Below are 22,880 nucleotides of genomic sequence, written 5' to 3'. Positions count from 1 at the left end.
CTACATTACCAAACAGTATGAAGGGAATTTCACAAAGTATTGCTGGAAAGACCTGTTATGGAAAAAGATGCTTTGGGTTAAACACATTTACTCAAACACAGAAAACAGTTCCTTGTTAATCTCGTCTCTATTCCTGCAGTTCAAATGTTTCTGGCAGCCGTGCTGCTGTTCATCCATTATTCCAGTCGTGTAGTTTCAGTGATACTGTTGCTAAGTTGGACAGGATCTGAGCCCCGAAAATGGAAAAGCCAGAAGAAGACGACTTGGAACCATCAAGTCACTAAAGTTTCTACTGTATATGCTTTTTTGGTTTAGTTGAGTTTAATTTTTGATGGATCAGCTAGAGCTCAGAGAGCCAAGACGTCGGTGAAAAACGAAGGGAAAAGCAAGAAGGTAGAAATATCCACGCCACACCACTAGAGGGTGAGAACATCCACATTAACAGCTTATCAAAATACACTAAAAGAACACGCTTAGTTTAAAAAAATAGTCCCAAAACAATCATGACTGTCTTTTTCAACTTTGATACCACTAAAACATTCCTTTCAGTAATAAACCATTACAGCACACAATTTAAGATTATTGGTGTTCGGCTCAAGACTGGGGATGCACAATATTCAATTTTTGGCCGACATGTTAAAACTTATTTGGCTGATATTTTATATACGTTCCTTTGTCAGAACATAGTCCTCTCTCTTATTTAGGCTTATTTGTTGCAAAAATTGTGCAACAGCTGTAAGAGCTGGTGACATATTTTCAGTAACAGCCATATGATATGTATAAACTTTAACTTATATTAAATGAAAAGTGTTAAACGTTATTTATTAGCATTAGTCGCCTGTGATGCTCTCACGTGTGGAGGCTTGTTCCAGGTTCCTATAGCTGCAGTGTGGGATCCTCTCCTGTGCATGAAGGACAGACTTTCTAAGTTCAAAGTTTTTGTCTTTTCGTTGTGCCGTGAGACTAACCATGCTAACATGACGTCTAAATGTCTGTGGTAAAACTCACCCAAATGCTATCGGCTATTAGCTCCTCAGTGACGTCGGAAATGGAACTTCACCAGATTATCTGAAGGACCTTCTTGCTCCATGTTCATCCACCCGGTCCCGACGATCACAGAACAGTAATCTCCTTCCACAAACTAAATTAAGGACCATGGGAGATGGGTCATTCTGTGTGGCTGCCCCCCCCCCCCCCACCTCTGAACTCCCTCCCTGACTATCTGAGAGCTCCCAGTCATTGATTGACTTTAAAAAAAGACCTTTCTTTTTAAGAGAGCCTATTCTGCCTCCACATGATTTTATCACTGATTGTAGTTGATTTTTGATTTTAGTTGCACTTTGTAGCACTTTGAGGTTTTTGTTCATGAAAAGTGCGTTACAAGTTAAATTCATTATTATTTATTATTATTAAATGACGGCTTGTTACGCTGGTAACGCTGCGTCGGAAAAATATCTCCGACTGGGACGATGTAGCGAGGCTCAACGTGAACGTGGTGCAGAAATCTTCAGAATCCGACATCCTAAACGGAAAAAAACTTCCACATTGCCGACTTTGAATTTTCCTCTCCGCCATGAGATCAAGTAGGCGCGCGTGATGTCATCACGTTGTGCTGCCGCTGCAGGCGTCCTTGTCACTGGGTTGTCCTACAAGAACAGCACCTTTTATATCGGTGAGTTATTTTGAGGGAATGGCCGATGCCCGATATTGAACTTTAACGCTAATATCGGCCGATAATCATACCATGCCGATAATCTCGTGCATCCCTACTCAAGGCAAAGCAAAACAAAAAATAAAGTGGCTGCTGTAAATGTGTCTGTTCTGGTCACTTGGCAACAAACGCGAGACACATTTCCATGAGATAGCACCTATAGGCTCCAGCTACCTGCAACTATGAATAGTATCAAGGAAGAGTAAAAAAGAATGGATTGTTATGACCTGTGCTGTCAAAATAAGTAACTATATTTTTTAATAGTTTTATCTTTTTAAAAGTTTCTTTCTCAAAAGCTTCAAAATGGTACAGTTTGTTGAAATGTGGCGATTTGTCACCTGGTCTGGCAACAACCAAGTTTTGTTTAAAGGCGTGCCAGTTTGAAAAGTCGACTTTTATTGGCCCAGTCACTTCATCCCTGTGTTTAAAAAGGGGAAAGCCTAAGCTTCACAATGACACCAAACATTTTACGACGGGGTTTTCGTGATGCTATGACATCAATAAATGTTATTTTTAGGGTAATTTTAAGTGCTATAAGACGAAGCATCATATCTGATGGCTTACTGTTAGAAAACTTTGATTTATTTTGTAGATTAGGAAGACTGTATGCTGTTTTAGCTTAATGGTGTTTTATTTTTACACAAATAACCTCCGTATTTAGACTTACCTCACATTGCCTTTTTACTGTAAAAATGAGTCGTTTATTTTACTTTTTTCCTGTTAATGCTTCCTTTAGGTGTGCTGCCTCCTTTTCTGCATGTATTCTTCTTCCTCTCCTTCCGTCTTGCGAGGGTTTTCCACTCGAGTGCTCCACTCAGAGGTGTTGCTGTTCTGGGGTTGATTAAAGCGCGACATAGCTTGCTGAGCCAGGTCTCCATGGAAATGTGCAAGAACACGACTATGAGCGAGAATGAGAACTCCATTATTGTTCCTCCTCACACTCTTAATATTTGTCCTTCACCGTCACCCACTGCTGGCTCTCTTGCTGTCTTCAGCTGACTTTTATTTTCAAGCGTTGCCTTCAGACTGTGTGTGAGCGTGCACGTTGTGACACAGCAGGCGTTGATTTAGCTCCACAGTAGAGGGTCTGTTTGTTCTACGGTACTTTTATTTTGCTTCTGCATGAAAAGGGCAACATGGCACCGAGTGCCACGTTGAAGAGCAATCGACGGATAAAAGACAACGTGCTTTTTTCTGTATTCTTTTTGTTTAAAGAGCGAGGACATGCTTTGTAAACTCACAAAACAAAAAAAACACTTTTTTATGCTCTGATTTTTAAGATATGATGATGTGATTTTTGCAAGACTTGCATTTTATTTACAGCAGTTTTGCTGTAATCCTTTTGATTTGATCTTTACAACCAGGTGATCCTGTACTCGGGCGACAGGGTATACGAGGACTACTACAAACCCATGAAGGGCCGGGTTCACTTCAGCTCAAGCGACCCAAAGACGGGCGACGCCTCAATCAATCTGACGGGGCTGAAGTCGTCCGACTCGGGCACCTACCAGTGCAAAGTGAAGAAGGCTCCTGGTATCGGCAGCAAGAAGATGCAGCTGATTGTCATGGGTGAGTGGGTCATACTCTGGAACTAGATAAGCCACTGAACACGCCGTGCTCTTTAGCTTGGTCTTTTTTCCTCCTTTACGTTTACCCACGAGGTAAATTACCCTTCCACTGTGGCAGTGCACCAAGTCGCACGGCTCTTGTCCTCAGTCACAGTTTTAATGTTATTTACTTTAAAATGAAGAGCACAACCTTCCCACGAGCTATAGAGCATCGCACACTTTGCGGCGAAGCTCTGAATTCGCTCTAGTTGCTTTATAGCATAACTTTATCTACACTTAATGTATTTTACATGCTGTTTTAGAGTCCACAGTTTCATTCTCTCTCTGCGGACAAGTCAACAGGAAGTAAAGACTGCGTGCTCATTTTATTTTTCCAGAGGCAAATTGGTGACGGATCAGAGTTGATTCACTCCCTCGGCAAACACACGCACTCGCACATCATGGTGACTTTGCTGATCAGCCAACCCGTTAAATGATGTTGAAAGTAAATTTCCTCCCGAAACTCGCCTGTCGTTTGCATATGGGAAAATCAACTGGCATGTGAAATACTAGTTTGTGTGTGACGTGTTAAAATGCTATGTAGTCTCTTCTCAAACACCTCTGGTTTAAAGATAACAAAGCTTGAGAAAATGGTTGGTCTTTCCTGTTGAAATGATGTGTGCGCAAAAGAGAGAGTCGTGCACACCAGCAGGTTTGTCAGCTCTTGTGTTGAGATCTCCAACGATAGAAATTAACGTAAACAAGCGACGTGAGTTTAACGTGGTCTCAGCTGACGCCGAAGCTTCAACCTCTGGCTGATTCAATTAAAAAATATACCAACAGAAGCAACATGAAAAAAACATTACATACACACGTGAAAATTTGCCGTTTACCGTCTTCAACAATCTGAACATTGTAGTTTAGTTTTGGTGGAGTTTGTATTTCTAGCTCTATGTAAAATAAACTTAACTATATAAATGTCCCAAATGAGGTGCACACAAATCCACCTCCGAACAGAGAAGTAGGAGAAAAGTAAAGTTAGACCAGTTAATATGACGTACCTGTGCAGACTTAATTAGTTGCCCAGTAGGATCAAAAGCTGCTGCTACAGTCAGCTTACACTAGCCCACAGTTCAGCATTATAAGCAGTAATGGGTTTTTATTTTTAAAAAAGACGAGATTTTCTAAGAATTGTTAATATTGTTCATGTAATTTAGGCAATTAGTTATTTTTTTAAGTAAAAATTACATTTTCACATCCCCGTCTAAAAATATGGTGTTGTATATTAACAATCAGCTGCCCTGATCTTTAGGATTATCTTTGGCTGTAAACAAAACTTTTTTATTTTGGGATGCACGATATTGGATTTTTGGCCGATATGCCAATATGTTAAAATATATTTGGCTGATATCCGATGCTAATACCAATATTTTTCCCTAGACCTACTTACAGAGACTTTCTCTGCTGTGGAATTAAAATACTACATTTTTAAAATACATTAAATACTACATTATTCTGCACGGTCTTTGTCAGTTTGGCTGCTACCAAATGCCAAAAAGGGGCTGAAAATGATGCAACACTTCAACTTGGATTATGTTTAATATCAAATTTATTCATGACATTTACTCTCTAACACAATGACAACACTCGAACAGTGAAAATTTGTAAATTTTCATAAATCTAAACTCAACCTGTTCACAAGCAACAAGTGAAAATAGCCTAAGTGCATTAATAGAAATACCTGACAGTTTCTTAAATTAAAATTTAACTTAAAACAGAGGCTCACTACATGGTTATATAATCTTAATGGTCAACTCAAATCTCCTTGTCACTGGGTTGTCGTACAAAAACAGAAACCTTTCATATCTGTGAGTTATTTTGATGCTTTGATGTCCGATATTTAACTTTATCACTATTATCGGCCGATACTGATACATGCCGATAATATCGTGCATCCCTACTTTTATCAGTCGATTAATACCAACAAAATGCAGTAAAGGCACATATTAGGTGAACATCTAATCAAGTGGATGTTTAATAAACTTGAGTCTTTTGAACGGGGGTCTTTCCTTTTTTATTTTTAATAGTTTAAGCACAGCACTGCAGGATGCAATTACCGGTAATAGTTTTTCACTAGATGTTTCCTTAGTGCTCTGGTAAAGCAATAAAAAAAAAATCAGTCAAAAGTTCATTATTTGGCTCATTGACTTTATGCACGTTATTTTACTTTATCGGTTCACAGATTAAGTGAAATTTTAACTGATATAATAGTCTGCTCAAACAAAACGCTCTGTTTTTTTTATTAGCAAAAACATAGTACTTACTCTAGTACTATAACAAATACCCTTTGAAATTTTCAGCATTTTGCATGTCTGAAAATTCAGTCTTCATGTAGTTTCTGGTCCGATATAATTTTGTGCTTTGCACGTTGATGTTTGAAATACAAGTTGTAGAAATCATAAATCTAAGATGAGTCTGCAGGGCGACTTCATCTCCACCCGCAGCTCATCTCCACCCGCAGCTCATCTCCACCCGCAGCTCATCTCCACCCGCAGCATTAGCCATAAATAATGACACCGTGTGTTGTTTATCTGCGTGTTAAGAGCTTATGTTTCTTAACAGATAAAAATGCAACAGCATAATATTTTTCTTTGGGGTTTAATAAAGTATTCAATTAAATTTAATTTGCTGTAATGCTGCCACAAACGTACAGCAGAAACACAAAGATAACAAGTAGCAAACACACAGTTTTTACGTTAACCACATGAAGAAAAACACGACGATGGAAATACCTAAGCTGATGGATTTTTGAAATTTGCAAATCATTGCATTTTGCTTTTATTAATATTTTACACATCTTGTAAAAATAACGGAGTTGCATTTGAGGAAGTCGTGTAGGTTCAAGTCATTTAGCTGAATAAAAGTGTGCACAACGATGAGGGATTGCTGCAGCCGTAGAAGCTGACGGGCTGCTAGCTGTTGACCTCCGCAGCAGCACCCTGAACAGGAGAGGTGGGGACATGTCGCCTGCTCTGCACTTCACCTTCAGGTTGATCTTGTCACCAGGTAGATGGTCCCCGAGAGCAGAAGAGACATGCATGTATAAGTGTACACAAGCAGGCCTCGCATTCATTGGATGTTGCTGTGACTAGTCGCACATGGTGCGTATGCATGTGTGCACACATGCTTGCACCTGTTGTGTACTTGTTGTCCAGATTCATTGTTGTGTTCTCCTCTGGTTCCAGCAGGACATTGAAGTTAACAGGAGGAGAGCGTCCACCGGTAGTTCAGCTCTGCATGTCAGCAACTCTTGCAATTGCTTGTGACTACTTTTACCCCGAACAGCCAGCCATTCAGTTGTGTCTGAGTCCAGGCAATTACATTCAAAATCTCCTTGCAAAGCTCAAAAGCCAGCCACGTTAATTCTGTGTGCACGGCTCCGGTGCCCATTAGTGAGTCACTTCTCACTTTTCCATTTACTGACCAACAATCCCTCTTTGAAGCTGTCCGTCTCCCCCAGTAATTGATGCCACAACCCTGTCTTGTCTTTTTGTGTATTTCATTCACAAGATAGCCTTGTGCATCTCATAAATATCAGTTCATTGTTGTTTTACAGAGTTGGGTCGGCTGTATCACTCTGCCCCTCCGGTCTCTGTCACCTTCTTCTTTGACCTCATCTCTCCAACATATAAATCTGATCTTCAGGCTGCAGACCTGATATGAAGGGCTGTGTACTGTAGCCCTCAGATGTGTTGAGCTGACGTTCACCTTTAAGAGATGCATTCAGAATGTCATGGCTGTCTGACATTTATTGTGAGATGTGTAGGTGAAGCACGGCGGCTGAAAACGGCAGGACCGACGGATAGAAGTCACATGGCCGTGGCCCCATTAACATCTGTCCATCGCTGCTTGTTTAGTTTTCGTGCTACCACTGTCCTTGTCCTCCGTCCTTCCTCCACTGTTTGTTTATTAGACTGATGAAAGCGCTCCGTTCTGTCAGTGTTCTGTTAATCCTTATACTTGTCTGCTAAGCCGGCCCCTCCCGTCCAGCACCTGGTTCAAATCTCAAGAGCTCCACTCCATGGATTTGTTGTTGCAGAACTTATTACCACGCCACGATGTCAGCTTTCTGTCGGTGCGCACGGAGCACAGTCTGGCTTCAGATCCTCTCCATCCAAACGTCACACTTCCTGTCTTTGCCTGGCTCACTGTGCCCGTCTGTTTTAAATTTTGAGCTGCGTTTGTTGTAGAAGTACCCCTTCTCATGTTGTCTGGCCAGTGTGACTGACTGAGCAGCGTTTGCTCACATTCTTCCAGAGAACGCTGCATTCACAAACACACACAGCTCCCTTGTTACTTGTGATTATCCTGAGCGACGGCTCCTGTAATGACAGCAGCTGTATCAATTACTGTGATTACTGCTTTCATTTTGCTGAAGGCTGCTGTTTATGCACCGTGTTGTGAAGCGGGCTTTCTTCGTTGCTCAAACACTGGTCTTGCACACAACATGCATGATTTAAAACAACGCTGTATAGGACAGCAGGACGATTTATTTCTGATGTGGCCACTTGGTTATAGCTCTGCTTTATTCTCCTCCCTGAATCTCCTTTTCTCTCCACAGTGCGTCCGTCTAAGCCGAGGTGCTACACTGAAGGTAGCACAGAAGAAGGCAAAAACATTGTGCTACGCTGCACAACCGCTGAGGGAACCAAACCTATGCAGTACAAATGGGAGAAACTCACCGACAGCAAGCTGCTGCCTGCCTCTGCCGTTTTAGGTAATTTATATTTTAGAAATGAAAAACCTTGACGTCCCTCTCACAGGTGACTAAATCTGTCATCTTCATTATATATGTATTTATATTTGTTTTTTGTTTGCTTTATCAACGCAGATCCTGTTGAAGGTACCATCAATGTGAGGAATGTCTCTGCCAGTGCATCCGGGACTTACCGCTGTGTTGCCAGCAACAGTGTTGGCACGGAGGAATGTTTACTCAGTCTCAACGTGACGCCTCGTGAGTTCCCTGTCTTTACTACACATAAAGCCGCTTAACATTTACACTTGTTGCAGCTGATGTTTTGGCATTTAGAAGCTAAAAGAATCGCCCCGGAAGTTGCACAAAAGCCTTTTACCTCACCGAATTGTTCCATAAGAGGGAAGCGCTCTTTCTTTGTCAGAATTTTATTTATTTATCTTCAGTTTCAGACTAAATAGTTTCATGCTTTGGCTTTTAATGGTCAAACTTCATTATGAGCCTAAATTACAAGGTGTGCCTTTACAGTAAACCTAAATGTTTATAACATATTTTAAAACTAGTTGCAAAATGTCAAAGTTCATGCTCAATAATCCTGGTAAAAAATCCCACCAAGTTAAGTCTGGACGGTTTATTTTTGTCGTACACTTTTTGTTGAAATGAAACGTTTCAACAAAATAAAATATAACTGACGACTGAAACACTTTGAGTCTGGACAGAGAATGCACAGACTTATTTTGTTTTTAAAGCTGAAAGAGGAAATGGAGAAGTTGTGCAGAGTCAAGACATCGTTCGATGCTGTGACCCCAAAACAAGAGGTCTGGAGAAGAGTCCAGTCCTGGGAACAGCTAGGATGCTGCTCAGAACCCTCCAGTTCCCAGGCCTCCGGTAGAGCTCCGAGCCTGAGGCGAAGTGGAATATTTGTAAAGGAAGTACATGCACGTCAAAACATTTACAGCAGTCTGCAGTTAGGTGAGTCCACAAGCTGCTTGTAGCTGGAGGACTGACAGGAAACATTGAGAGGTATCAGCTTAAACAAAAAGTTCACAACGCCGTCAGGAACGTCCTTCAACACCAAGAGTGACGAAACACGTTGAAAATGTGAACAAGCGCTCAGGCTGGAAAAGAACAAACACTTTAAGCTAGTTTAAAGGAAACTACAGCGCTTAATAAAAAACTTATTAATAAATAAGAAATAATTAAAAAAATTGAAAAACTGATTTTTGTAAATAAAAATAATAATAATCAGCTGAAAAGTAAAAAAGTTAATGCAAAGCATCATCAACAGCTAAGTGAACGTAAACGAGGAGGCTAAAGAGGGGTGATTAGTGATGACGTCGGTGGACAGGAAGGTGCGGCTGCAGCATTAACTGGACGCAGAATGAAACGTTTAAAGATGAATGCATGAAGAAAAGCAGCAGCTTGTCACAGTCGGTGAGGCTGCATGGCCCTACATAAGTGGACAGTGATGTCTTGGATACTTTTCCTATCAGCAATAATTAATACATCTATCAATCTATGGGTGGTGACGTGCGTGTTCCTGGATGGTGATGTATTGCACCACAGAGCAGTGAGCCATCACATCACACTTCTCTTCAGAGAAGACATCAACGCAGTGACATGAGACCAAACGGTTTAGGTGTCAAAGAAAGTAAAAATTCATGATGGACATAAAATAAATACGGTCTCTGACGAGGCTTCGGCCTGTGAAGCGGCTCTGAACGGGAAAGTTTCACCTGATTGGTGGATCGCGTTGTATTAAAGTCTCAAAGATTCTCAGCTGCTGTGAAAGCCCGAGGAGGTGCATCAAAATACAGTTTTCAGTTTATTTAATTTTGTCTTTTATTTTTCTGCTCCATCAGAAAATGTAGTTTTGTTTGAAATGTCATATTTTTATTTGGAGGCGTGACGGGTCCAGGCTATTCATTTATATTATGCTGCTGTTTTGTGCTGTAGTTTTACATTTATTGTAGTAATTTATAAAACGGATGGATAGGCCTGTCATGATTACAAATTTTGCTGGGCGATTAATTGTCTTGGAAATTATTGAGATAAACGATAATATTGTTTGCAATTTGATAATAATTAGTAATTGTCAAATTTAAGAAGAAATATTGGTACATTTTTATGTGTGGTACCTTTTTTCAACCACCGGATGGCAGTGTAAAAGTGTTCAAACTGAAGGATGGATAGTGAGGGAGTGAGCAGCGTGTCCCTTTTAAGAAAACTGGGAGGGAGGCCCCTTGACGTGACATGGGCTGTCTCTCTCTTCTTTATTCGGTTCTCAAAATGGCGGACACTCGGTGTGGTTTGAGCTCTTTAGCATTTGTCACACAAAGATTTTAATAATAAAATCGGTAAACAAGTTCTCCGCTTCTTTTTGCAGAGAAAAACAACTTTTTACACGAAGGCACGGGTTTCAACCGTGAATTTTGGAGCTTCGACAAGACGGAGGGTTTTTCCCCCGAGGTCGGCCTGTTAGCTTAGCTCGTAGCTTAGCTTCTCAGCCATCCATCATTTTAATTTATCATGTGGTTAATTGATTTCTTGTTTATCGCCTACAGATGGATCTCGTCTGCCATGACAGCTCAGTTATTCTGCTCGCTTATTATGTTATCAGTGAAAACTGACGCACTTTAGAAATGTGCAGCTTTATTGTTCACCGTTGTTTTAAACACAATTTTATGTAGAGCAGCACTGTTCAAAGTGTAGAAAGACGCTTCAAGTGTATGTTTTGTGTGACTAAAATTGATATTGATATTGATAATGCTGTTTACCAAGCCTTTCAACTTGTTTTCTTTGTTTTAATGGTGTAGCTCCGAACACTGCCGGCATCGTTGCGGGATCCATCATAGCCGTTCTGTTGATCCTCCTCATCATCGCCATCGTCCTTTTCTGCCTGCTCCGTGCTCGTAACAAGAGGAAATACGAAAAGGAAATTTGCAACGAGATACGGTACGCTTGCTAAAACGTCCGTGAGAGTTTGGCTCACACGTTCTGAGATTTCCCTTTGGATGAAAAACGTTGCGTGTAAAACTTTGTAATCTTTACAAAGAATGTGGTTCTGCTTGTATAGCAGAGCATTATGAGTAAACTTTAAAATACACGGGGCATGTGATTTTTATTTCTTCTTAAAATATGAACTCTGGTTATCTTTGTTGAGCGCACACACACTCACACACACCGCAGCGTCCAACAACCATGAAAATGGTTTTTCTCTATCAGCGTTTTTTTTTTTATACCCTTCCTCAAATAAACAGCTGTGGTAATCAGTTTGAAAGCTTTGTGTACTCTGTGGATCCTGTCTTTTCTGCCTCTGGCTGCCACCCACCCCCACCGCAGATCAAGCTCCCCTCCTCCTCGCTGCCCGACTCTCCATTCAGCTCGTGGGCTCTGCACAGCCACTGGGCTTACTTTAGCTCTGCTGTGGACCGAATGTAAGAGCACAATGTGACGCTGCTCACAGTGTAGGACAAAGAGGATTAGAGCGCTGGCCCTGTCTCGTACACAGACAAACTCACAATATGGCGGGAGCATCTCTGCATTATGCTGTGGGCCGAGCAAGCCGGGGCCCCTAAGGCTCCGTTTGATTGAGCATTTAACTGGATTATTGCTGCTTATTAAGCGTTAATGTGGTGGCAGAGGGAGAAGAGGACATCGTTGTATTTAAACACTCTAAGTCCCTATAGGCTATTACACAGTCTTTGTGACTTTGCAGCGCAGATGTTGCTGTATCAATCAAATGAGCCCAGTCCAATTATTTAGCCTTTTTACTGAGTCCAATCATGCCCTGCTCTTGAAATGACTTCTGCGGAGTCCAAAGTAGAGGTGGTAATCTTCAGGCACCTCACGATTACAACGCAGAGGGATGCGGTGCGATTATGAAACGATTAACGATGCACCTTGATGCGTCCGTAGTCACACTTTGGACAAAACCTTGAGCAGCGAATCACCCTAAAACATTCTGCGTTGCAGCGTAAAACTGTTTTTTTGTTCATAAAATAATATGAGGAAAAGTCAAAATGCTGACAACGGCTGCGCGAGCGTCCGTGTGAGCGGATGTTCCTGCGTTACACGTTGGAGCGATCTGACCCACTTCTTCAGCGTTTCCTCTGCTTGTGTTGTGGTTCCAAAGTGTGAAGCGTGGCACACGAGCCCTGGTTACCCACCGGGTGCAGACATAAATGAGTAAAAGCTTCAGTGGATTTTATTTTCTAACCTTTTTGGATCCAGATGGAAACTCTGACAGGATCCTCCTCTAACAGAGTTAGCTTGTTGCTACTACCAATCTTTTTACTTCCTCTCCCTCCGAAGAGGCTGAGATGGTGTAGAGGTAGGGCAGACGACTTGGGAATATAAAATCGCAGATTCAACTCCCAGTCATTTCCACATGTCATGGTGTCCTTGAGCAAGACGCCTAACGCCCACTGCTCCACCTGGGTGTATCTCAGGTGTGCTGGATTAAATGCAGAGAGCTGAACGCCGACTTTTAATGCAGTAGTGTTTTTTAATAAAAATAAAATGTGGTGGCAGAGGAGGGAACTCGTGATCAGAAAGTTGCCGGTTTGAATCCTGCGGTTGACCGTAACATCAAAACGTGGGTAGAAAAGGTGAAGCACCTACATCTGCCTCCGTCCTCATTTGCCCCACCCTGGGCTCTTGAGCAAGGCCTTTAACCCTAAATGTCCGCTCTGCTCCACACCGAGAGCTGTGGTAGCTCGGTGGACATGTTTGAGTCAGGAGGAGCGTCTGGTGTACAACAAGTCCTCGGGGAGTCCGCTCACTCCCTGAAGAAGGGAGCAGCTGAAAGGGGGGACAAATATCAGTTTGTTTCTGGGGTCCACCTCCTCCCTCCACACAAGAATCATCTCTGCATTGAGCAACTCTTGAAACAAATGTCACTCTTTACCGTCGTCACTCCTGCCTGTTAATACTGGTCGCTACAATAAAGACATGTAGGGTATGAAAAAGTTTTGTATTTTGCAATCAGTATGTTCTGACACGTTTGGAAAACATGGCTGGTGTTTTTTTTAAGAGGAGGATTAATTTAGACGTTTTGTGAAAAGATGCCAGAGCTTTAACGAGGTTAGGTCAGACTCATGAGGAGTTATAGAAACTGTTTTTAAATCATATCATCTTGTTTCATTAGTGTCTCATCCCCTGCTACGTGGTCTAAATACGTTCCTGTGTCGTCTGTTCTTTGTCAGAGAGGATGTGCCCCCTCCCAAGAGCCGCGCTTCAACAGCACGCAGTTTCACCATGGGCAGCCAGCGCTCCTCCCTAGGATCCATGTCGCCTTCCAACCTGCACGAGTACGCCCTGAAGACTCAGTACGACAAGATTCCCTCATCGGAGGAGTACGAGAGGCCCCCGAGCCACGCACCGCTAGCCCCGCCCTCTGCCATCAGGATGGCTGGCCCCAACCTTAGCCGCATGGGGGCCATCCCTGTCATGACCCCTGCCCAGAACAGGGACGGCTCCATCGTCTAACGCCTTCTCCTCTTATGCAGGGACTCCGGACACTAGCCACTGAAGATGGAGCAAGAGGTTGGGTGGAGTGGGGGTGGGCTAGCACGCCTGACATTTTGCTCTTTATTATTTACAAATGGGGTGGGGGGTCCTCCCCTTCTGAGGGCCTCACTGCTGTGAGAAGTTGTGCTGTGCTGGAATCTGCGCACATGAACTTTTTATCGAATACAAAAACAAGTTATGCATTTAATGTCCGGTGTTTTTCCACAGGAGCATGTGTCGGTGTGGATGTCCAGCAGAGAGGTCCTCATGAGGCGCTGCTGGACATAAGTGCATGTTTTGCTCTCACTTCGTTGGCTCTTGTCCAACTTTGCTGTGCGTTTCCAACAGATCCAAACCCTTGATTGGCAAACATCTGCATCCAGCTGCAGCTGTGCAATGTGTGGAAGGTGCAAACGGACGTTTGGACAAATCAAAGCTTATTTAAATCCTCATGTAACATAACCGTCTGCCAGCTAGTGCAGTTTTATATCGTTTAGTTTATTTACTTTCAAAACTTTATTGTCACGGACGTTTTTACTTTTTCATGCAAATGACTCATTAGAATAAATTTGGTGTAATTCTTGAAGCAAGCGAAGACCTGATCAGCTGCTTTCTGTTGGGTTGTTTCAAGTGCTCCCTCTGAGTTTACGTGGGGGGGGTTAACGAGTAAGGACTGGCTGGTGTTGAGGCGGGGGCTCTTGCACCACGTGTTGTGATTGGACGATTAATGCTTTGTGAGCAGGCAGAGCCGGCGTCCATCCTCCTCTGCAGAAGTTTCAGAAGGCATGGCAGCTGAACTGCAAGGGTCACCGAGCAATCGGCCTTGATTGTGTTTGACGGTTTAAAGGCCCCTGACCTCAAAGACAGCCAGGACAAGCCCCCTCCCCATCACATCAGCAGGCCAAAGCACTAATTCCTAATTTATTGTTGTTCTGTGCAGCAGCCGGATCCTGCAGGTTTGTTGTTGCACTTCCAGGAGGCCGTACCCTGATTGACCTCTGTAGTCCATGTGAAACCTCTGAAGGCCCATGTTGCATTAAGTTGAGATTTTATTGAAGGATGTTAATCACGGGTGAATGAAGGAAGTTCCCACAGTGGAACGACAGGCCGTGGACTACGGTTTCTCTCTACAACCTTGTTTGACCTTGGTTTGTGTTCTCAGGCCTGTTTTATCATAAACCAGACGTTTGGATTATTTGATACCAAACTATTATTCTTCTGAAGACTAATCTGTTTTTATTGAACAGCATGGTTCCACAGATAGCAGTTTGTTGTTTCTTTACTCTGATGCCTTATTTTAGCCTTACGCTCTTCCCCGTCAGTTCTCCACTGATCACATGATCTCTCGTGCCCTGCCTGAGTGAAGCTGTGCTCCGCGCAGCATCGCTCTTCATCTTCAGGACGGGAGCAGTCACTGCACAACGAGCCTGTCCTCGACTGGATCTACTTATTGTTGGATTTTAATTAGTCTGACAGTTTGAACCTTTTATTTTTCTGTTCCGTTTGCGTGTTAAAACTGTGTTACTGTAGAAGTAGTAATTGATGTACTCTCTCTTAGGAAATATGTGGCTCTGCTTCTCAAATACTCGTTAAAGTGTCTGTATCCAGCCCCGACGCTGAGCGGAGGTGGTCTGCGTCACTAAGCTGCGGCTGTTAAATACTCAGCTTTGTGTTGCAGCCTCGCTGCGTTCTGAGTGTTTGTGACGATCAACTGTTGCACAGCTGGTTTTTGTGTGCATGGCTTCAGAACTATTCTAGACTGTGCAAATAATTTCTTTGCCTCATTCCACTCGCTTTACACCCACCTCTGCCCCCGCGTTTACGATTTACTCTCCTGGACCAGGCTTCGAGGGAAGACGAGCAGATTTGGATCAGGCTTCAGTAATTGTCATTGATCTTTTCTGTGCGTTTTAGACCTGGACATGTTTCCTGTCGGGGAGAACTCCTGACTGCACACGTTTTTTTTGTGCCACTGTGACTCGAGCAAGGAAATTAAGAACCAGCGCAAATGCTTCGAGACAGTTTAGAGACTCCCTCGCAGATGCAACCTGCCAACTCGTCGCAGCCCGACGAGATACTTCCTTGAGAAAATCCAGCGTTTAACAGAAGAACGGGGGTTAGCACAGTGACGAAGCTTCCTGCTAAGATTTCACGTCACTTATTTGGTGAAGGCAAAAAATGACGTGAGCAAAAATAACCCTCGGTCGGTTGTAATTTGCCACCATGCTGTGAATGTGAGTTCATGTGAGCGGCTGCGTTGTGCACAAACGCTCAGAATGGGTCCTTGTAGAAAGTCTAGTTCCTCGTCGCCTGCTGTCAGAGCAGCGCTCCAGATGTGGTCCTGTTACTCTGTAGACGTTAACTACTAACAATATTAACAATAGCTTTAACATGGGTATGCTTCTGCTGTATGAAGACTCGGCTGAGGTGCACACCACATTCTCTTTGTGTGTATTTTTGTGCTGTATTTTTGAATAATAAAAGTGAGTGAAATCAACAAACTGCTGCCGCTCATAATTACTCGTTCGGTTGTTGGCGACCATTGTCTTAGCGTGACTAAAACTTTAATCTCTTGTTGCCACGGTGATTTGTTCTCCAGGAACTCTGCAGCTTTCTGACTGTGATTTATTTTAATCAGCCAGTAAACTGCAGCCTTTACACCAGGTGAGGTGACTTTCTAACCACTTAATGACTGTAATTAATCAGTAAGGGGCAGGAGCAGTGGCTGCCTGCCGTCTCTGTTCAGATCAACCCACAGGTCTCTGACCCGGCTGCTTTTAGTAAAACTGTTCATGTTTAAAAGCATTGAAGCGCATTTATTACTAAAATATGTTCTTTTGTTTTTGTTACACTTTTTAATTCTGTAGTACTACAGCCTTAGAAAAACACAAAGACCATCATGTTAAAATGATTTTGTTTAGGTTGCTTAGCATCTTGACTTGGGTTTACACAAAACGGAAGGCAGTTGTAGATTCAGTTCAGTTTACATTTTTTATTCGACCTTTTATTTCCACAGGTCGGTCTCATTGAGCCTCGACTCGTTTACAAGAGAGACCTGTTTGAAACAACAATGACAACAGTGGACAATCATATAAACCGGAACAAATAAATGAAATATAAAAAAATAAATAAAAAAAACGAAACAAAAACAGCTACAATGTAAAGCGATGTAGAAAACTAAAAAAAAAAACCACAGCCATCAATGTAGATAGATAAAAAATACATGTGCATGGTCGACACACAGGGCTTAATTTGTAAACCGATGATGCTGGAACACAAGCGGGGGGTTGGTCTGTGGGCCCTCCCCCAGAAAATCTGGAATAAAAGAGATGCCATTTCCTGCATTTTGGTGTATTTTAACAGGTTGTTAAACATTTGATTTAAAAACAGTGTTGTAAGTGACTAGGCTCAGTGAGACCATCGACCTGTATAAATAAAGGTTGAATTGAAGTTACTATTTTAGAGAGCAACAACAATTAACACACGCTGTCCGACCCGAACGCTGCTGAATTCAGTCGTGCGTGTTCTGCTCCAGTCTCGATGGCCGCTGCCTTCAGGTGCTTCAGTTCTCTGTTGTCCAGCTAAGGACAATCCATCCATTATTTTGTCTTTTCCACATTTTGATCGCTGTTATTTAGACCAATTAGTGATGTTCTTTGGATACGTGATGTTAATACACATCAAACATTTACTCGTATTTATTTATTGTAAGCTTAATTATTATGTCTGAAATGTTATGCACCGTGGTAATGTATGCAGGAGTTCTGTGTGCGCGTCCTGCAGAGCTGTCTGGAGATGCAGTGCATAAGACAAGGTCTGCGGGACGCATGGCAACGCACAGCTGAAGGTGGATGAAGACGCTCCACAGACTGGGCAACATCTCTCATATTTTTAATAAATAATCAAAATAAAAATGCACGATGACTTTGGACTTTTAGCCATTTGACATAAGTTGGCCTATCCAAGGCCAAGCAGGCAGACTGATTTCTGCCTTCAGTTTGCTGGTACTCTCAATGGTGAATCCAAACAGCCAGATTTGTGGACATTCCACCAGTCCTTGCTTTGTTAAAGTCAAATCCTTCATACCGGTGAGTTCCTGGAGCTGCAAGTGGCTACAATTCTCAGAAATCGCGTCCAGCTCGCGGTTGAGCTCGCAAAGCACATGAGTCTGAGAGCTTGAAGCACAAATTACTCCTTCACAGAAGGTTGGCAGCTTTACCAAGGTCGAAACTGCTGCTGACGTCTTCCTAATTTGTGGATATTCAAGGTGATTCCAAAAAGCAGAAACCTTGTTTTCATAAATTCAGTAATGTACACGTCTTGTACATCCTCCACTGACAGTACAGAGAGGCACATCATCTTCCACTGTCCCCAGGAATCCATGACATACCCAGCTGCATGTGTCTGTTCAGGGCATGAGGGCTCTCCAGCACACTGTTGCTTGGTTGAAAGAATGTATCAACTGTGTTGAGAGACCAACTGACTGGACCCATAATCACTTCATAATACAGAATATCAGGGACCTACACATTACATACTTGTTACATGTACATTATGTACTATACTAGCCTGTATTTTGTATTGCCACCAGGATTTCATCAGAAATGTTCTAATAGCCTCTTTGTGTTTCCTGCTGCGGTGCGGGGTCCCTGCCATCTTTGATCATTTATTTGAGCTTTTGCTGAGCTTTTTTTTACAATTGGAGTCATTTCCCACCTTTTGTGGGTAATTACTTCCACTGCAAGCCCGCACTAATCACAGTTGTACAAAATTAGCTTCCTAATTAGGTATGCTGATGGCTGCACTGGCATGTAGCAGCTGAAGTACACAATCCATGTTTGATTGTGTGAAAGTTTCGACCACGGCCACCCTCCTGTCACTGTGCAAACATTTAACATGCTGGTGATCTTGACATGTAGATAGATCAATGACTGATTATTAGCCAGCAGCTGTGTCGACAGGTAGTCAATAAAAAGACTAAAGTACTTAGTAGCAGTGCTAAGCAGACATCCATTGCTATAATTGGATATCAGTAATGGATGGGGCCCCCGAGCATTGATCTGGGACTGTAGTTGAAGACTCTTTGCTCCGCTCGTCCAGGGCTCGCTGTGTGATTGCAGCTGCTGTCCAAATGGATGTGCATGGATATAATGGCACACTTTTATAGTCATGCATTCACAACATTCATTAAAAGGACATTAGTGATGCGAGCTGCTGCACGTGTACAGATTAGATTTATGGACTAAATGCTGTTCTCTCATTGAGTTAATGTACTGTGAGTCATGTATCATCCTTCGGGGTCCTCCAGTCCAATATTCTTATGTTTCTTTCCCCCTCGTTCCCGTTTACATAGCTAAAGAGAGAGTGGTGCTATGTTAAGCACCTGGGGATTTATTCCACTGTCTCTTCTCTGCACCAGGAAGGTATTAATTGTTTGCACAGATCAAGAAGGGAGGAAAAAGGTTCTCCGAGGTTTCCTTGGCAACCTTATCTGCTTGTACACAGTCTGAGCCGCCTGCTCGCAGGACGATTTATCTCTAAAATGTGAATCACTCCCTGCTAACAAAGGAGGCCTCTAAAAGCCTGGTTCTCATCAAAGTTGCTCTCCTCCAGCGTGACGCGTGCTGTCAGAGGCGTAAAGCTTTCTGCTGTTTTTAGAAGCCTCAGTCAGGTTGGGAGTGAGCAAAAACGTGGGGGGAATTCTGGGTAGAATATGCATTTAAATGAAGAGAGTCGGTTCCTTCGGCGCAGCAGTGCATTAACATTTCGTCTGTGCGCTCGCAGCACTTTGGATTTCAAATGACAAAGATTACGATGTGAACGTAAGCTTTCACGGCCTTGTCGGATGAATAACTGAGGAGTCAGAGCAGTTTTCGGACACAGCCTCCTGTTTTTCTGGGTCTCTCTAGTATTGTAAGTGTATATTAGGATTCAGGGGAATTCCCTGAAGTCTAGTCATTCACTGAGTGCTGCATTACCCTTTTTACTCACAATGCTTGCAAATTAAATCATTCCAGGCTTAAATGTATGTACGACTACTATACTGTGGCGTCTCCTGGGAACAAAATAAAGGAAGTGCACTACAACGCAGTCTGCCTAAAATGGTCTTAATTAAAGCTGACAGAGTGAACTTTAAACGCACAGTCACTCTGCCATGTCAAACGAAAAGGAATCAGAACAGCAGGCGTACCGTCAATGCGTCACCGTGCAAAGGTTTACAGCAGCCACCCAAGCAGATGTGGACCAGACCAGACCAGACGGCTGGTCGGCACTGAAGACGACCGAGGACCAATCCAAAGCCAACTTCAATTTAATTTTCTCATTTTGCTTTGAAGTTTGTTTAATTAAAAGGACATTTCATTCTGCTGTACTGTTATTGAATGAATACTTTAGAAGATAAAGAATGTAAGTTTACCAACGTTTTCCATTCATACTATTCACAGAATCAACGAGTGTAAATTCTAAAACATTTATTCTCCACTTTATACTGATTAGATTATTAATTTTTTTAATTACATCACATGACGCTGTCTGGTGATTTATCACTGAAATTGTTTGTCACTTTACATCGTTAGCGTGGCAGCAGTTTAAATGTGTCAGGGACTTGGACCGTGCAGCATCTTCTGTGAGCTGTGTTGTGAATGAAGCTTCATCCAGTTCTTCTGCAGCTACGTGCTGAGAGGAAGAGCCTGTGTTGCATGTAATGGAACAGAACTTGTGCAGAGTTCACTCTGTGGTTTGTTAACTTTGAAACTAAGATAAGAAAGTTTGAACTTTATGCTAATCAGTTTATAGTTGGGAGAAAGAGAGCGGATCAAAGTTTGAGGTGGAAGTGAAAACATGAATGTGACTCCACCCATCAGTCAGTGAGAGCACCTCCTCCACCCTCTGCACAAGTTGTTTGAACATGTCTGCTCAGTGTGGGAACTAATGCGCAGAAGTTTCACTCTAATGTCCTGAGAGGTTCAAAGACTTCTGAAATAAACGCCTGTCGTGTCTGTCACTTCAGCGTCTGCCTGCATTTATTTGATCAGACAAAAGTTGGAACCCAGATCACAGACAGGATCAAGGAGCTCGGAAACCAAAACCTTTTGTATTATAAACTAAACTTACAGTTTCTGAAGGGGATCAAACTGGAGCCAATAGAATATAAAAGACTGGGGGCAGGTAGATTGACAGGAACTGAACCGAGGAGAAGTGAAGCGATGGCACAAGGAACACGGGAACTGAAAGGCATGAAAAACAAAAATCACTAAAGTTTTTTGACAAAACACGAAACTAAAATTAGACGCAAGAGACCATAAAAATATATATATATTTTTTATTCAACCTTTATTTCTACAGGTTAGTCTCACTGAGTCACGAGGACTCATTTACAAGAGAGACCGGATTTAAACAAAGAATGCAGACGAGGTCCAGACAACAATAAACAGCCATAAAATGCTCATAAATAAAAGTAGTGATATAAAATGAAATTAAAACAAGCTACTTTATAAAACGGGGTAAAATACTAAAAACAGGAACGTCTGCATTGTTTTTTTAATTAAACTTATCAATTGTTTAAAATCCTTTAGAGAAGTCAAAGGTCGAGAGCTTCAGATCTTTTTACAAGATCTTCCAGGAAACAGGAGCGGAGCAGGAGAAGGTCCTTTTGTCTAGTTCAGTCCTCACTGAGGGAACACTGCAGGTAATTATGTCCTGTGAGCGCACAATGGGATCCAGACATCCGTGGAAAACCATCGGTTTATGTTTTTGCTGTAATTTTAGGTTGAAATGTTGGCAACTGTTTGAAAACAGAGGAGTTGACGGGGGAGAGGGCGGGCCCCGGAGGCCATCTTATCACCAGCAAACTGGTTTTTTCCCACTATGAGAGTGTGCTGTTTGTGGTGGGACTCAGTTTGTTGGTGGCTTGGAAGTCCTTCGGATGAAGAACGAAACGTTTCAGCACAGAAACGAAACCGTTCAGAGGACCGGACCGAACATTGAGGGATTATTACCTGGATTATTGAACAAGAACTGTGGTGCAACTGTTTGAAGTTTTCCTTTTTGATGACTCATGATAAAATCTTGGCATTCTAAATTAGAAATATATATATAAATATATTTAACAGGAAAACATAAGTATTTAATTAAACTATGTTCCAGTAACCGTTCTGGCTGAGGCTGAGCTCATATTTATAAATGATTTTACACAAATATGAAAATCATGGCAATTTTTATAAAAAATAAAAGTAAAAAAGTTAGTCCCTTGATCAGGTTTTTAATTTAGTCCTGTTGTGTGAATGAGTTTGACCTTCTGAGTTCAAAGGTCACACAGCTTCAGAAGAAGTTTGGTCACGTGTAGTCTAAGGACTCATGAGAAGTCAAAGAGGAGAAAGGCCGGGCAGTAAAGTGTTCAGACCTGAGTCTAGTCTTGATCTTGTGGACCCAGGGTCTTGTCCTGTCCCGTGACATGAGCGTCCCACAAAAAGACATGACAGCTTGAGCTCATCATTCTGATGATACATCACGCCACGCTGCGGTCCCCTTGGTGAAGTGCATGGGAGCAGATCTGTGTTTAACAGTGGTTTTCAGGTTGGTACCAAATGTTACACCCCTCCCTCTAGGCTCAGCCATCTGCTGCTCTGTTCCTGTCTCACCTCCGCTCTGCTCGGACCGGGAGTTGGAGAACCTTGGCCCCCATCCAGCAGCTGCTGATGTCTTCTTCTGTGGTCGACGGAGTCATCTGTTAAAGGTCAACCTGCATCTCAACATCATGACAGGCCGTTTTGAATCATCCCTCCAACCCCATGCTGCTCACATTTTGATGACTAAAGTGTGACTTTTGAAGCCTGACCTTCCCCTCCATGCTCACCAGCAGGTTCTGTAAGATTACACTCAGTCCAATGTGTCTTTCTCCCATGATCCTCCTCTCTCTGGGGGGCTTCGCCTGGTGAGCTTCATGGATCAGGGAGGTGATGCTCATCTGCAGATTTGACATTTTATTCACAGGCAGGAGGAGCGATTCATGCGGTGTGAGCGGTGCAGAGCCCCCACATGTTGGGATACTGATGCCATCCAAGCTGTTCCTCGTGTTCTCCACATACAGACTGACGGAGAACATGCAGGGCGTGTAAAAAGGAGACGGAACACCAGTTTTTATACCGTATTTTTCAGACTATAAGGCGCACCGGATTATAATGTGCATCAAGTGAAACAAAACCGATAAGTCAAACTTTATTCAACTCATTCACAATGACCACATAAAATCGGTTCGAGGTCAGTAAGCGCAACCAGAATTAATTCATAAGGTGCACCTTAGGGTGGGGCGGCTGTGGCTGAGTGGTTAGAGCAGTCGTCCTCCAATGCGAGAGTTGGG

The 22,880-nt window shown here is 42.7% G+C and overlaps 1 protein-coding gene across 1 annotated transcript in view; it reads left to right on the top strand.

Moving 5' to 3' along the window:
- Positions 1-16,002, top strand: part of cxadr (CXADR Ig-like cell adhesion molecule) — a 56,567-nt gene extending 40,565 nt beyond the window's left edge. Inside the window, exons 3-7 of the mRNA XM_037688136.1 lie at positions 3,076-3,280; positions 7,880-8,035; positions 8,150-8,272; positions 10,828-10,966; positions 13,219-16,002. Coding sequence (XP_037544064.1) covers positions 3,076-3,280; positions 7,880-8,035; positions 8,150-8,272; positions 10,828-10,966; positions 13,219-13,501 — 906 coding nt within the window. The 3' untranslated portion in view covers positions 13,502-16,002. The remainder of the gene's footprint in view (positions 1-3,075; positions 3,281-7,879; positions 8,036-8,149; positions 8,273-10,827; positions 10,967-13,218) is intronic.
- The last annotated feature ends 6,878 nt before the right edge of the window (positions 16,003-22,880 follow it).

This window comes from Nematolebias whitei, chromosome 14 (genome assembly GCF_014905685.2).
Source record: "Nematolebias whitei isolate Nwh7 chromosome 14, NemWhi1, whole genome shotgun sequence".
Classification (NCBI taxonomy): domain Eukaryota; kingdom Metazoa; phylum Chordata; class Actinopteri; order Cyprinodontiformes; family Rivulidae; genus Nematolebias; species Nematolebias whitei.
This window is presented reverse-complemented; position numbering and strand designations above follow the sequence as displayed.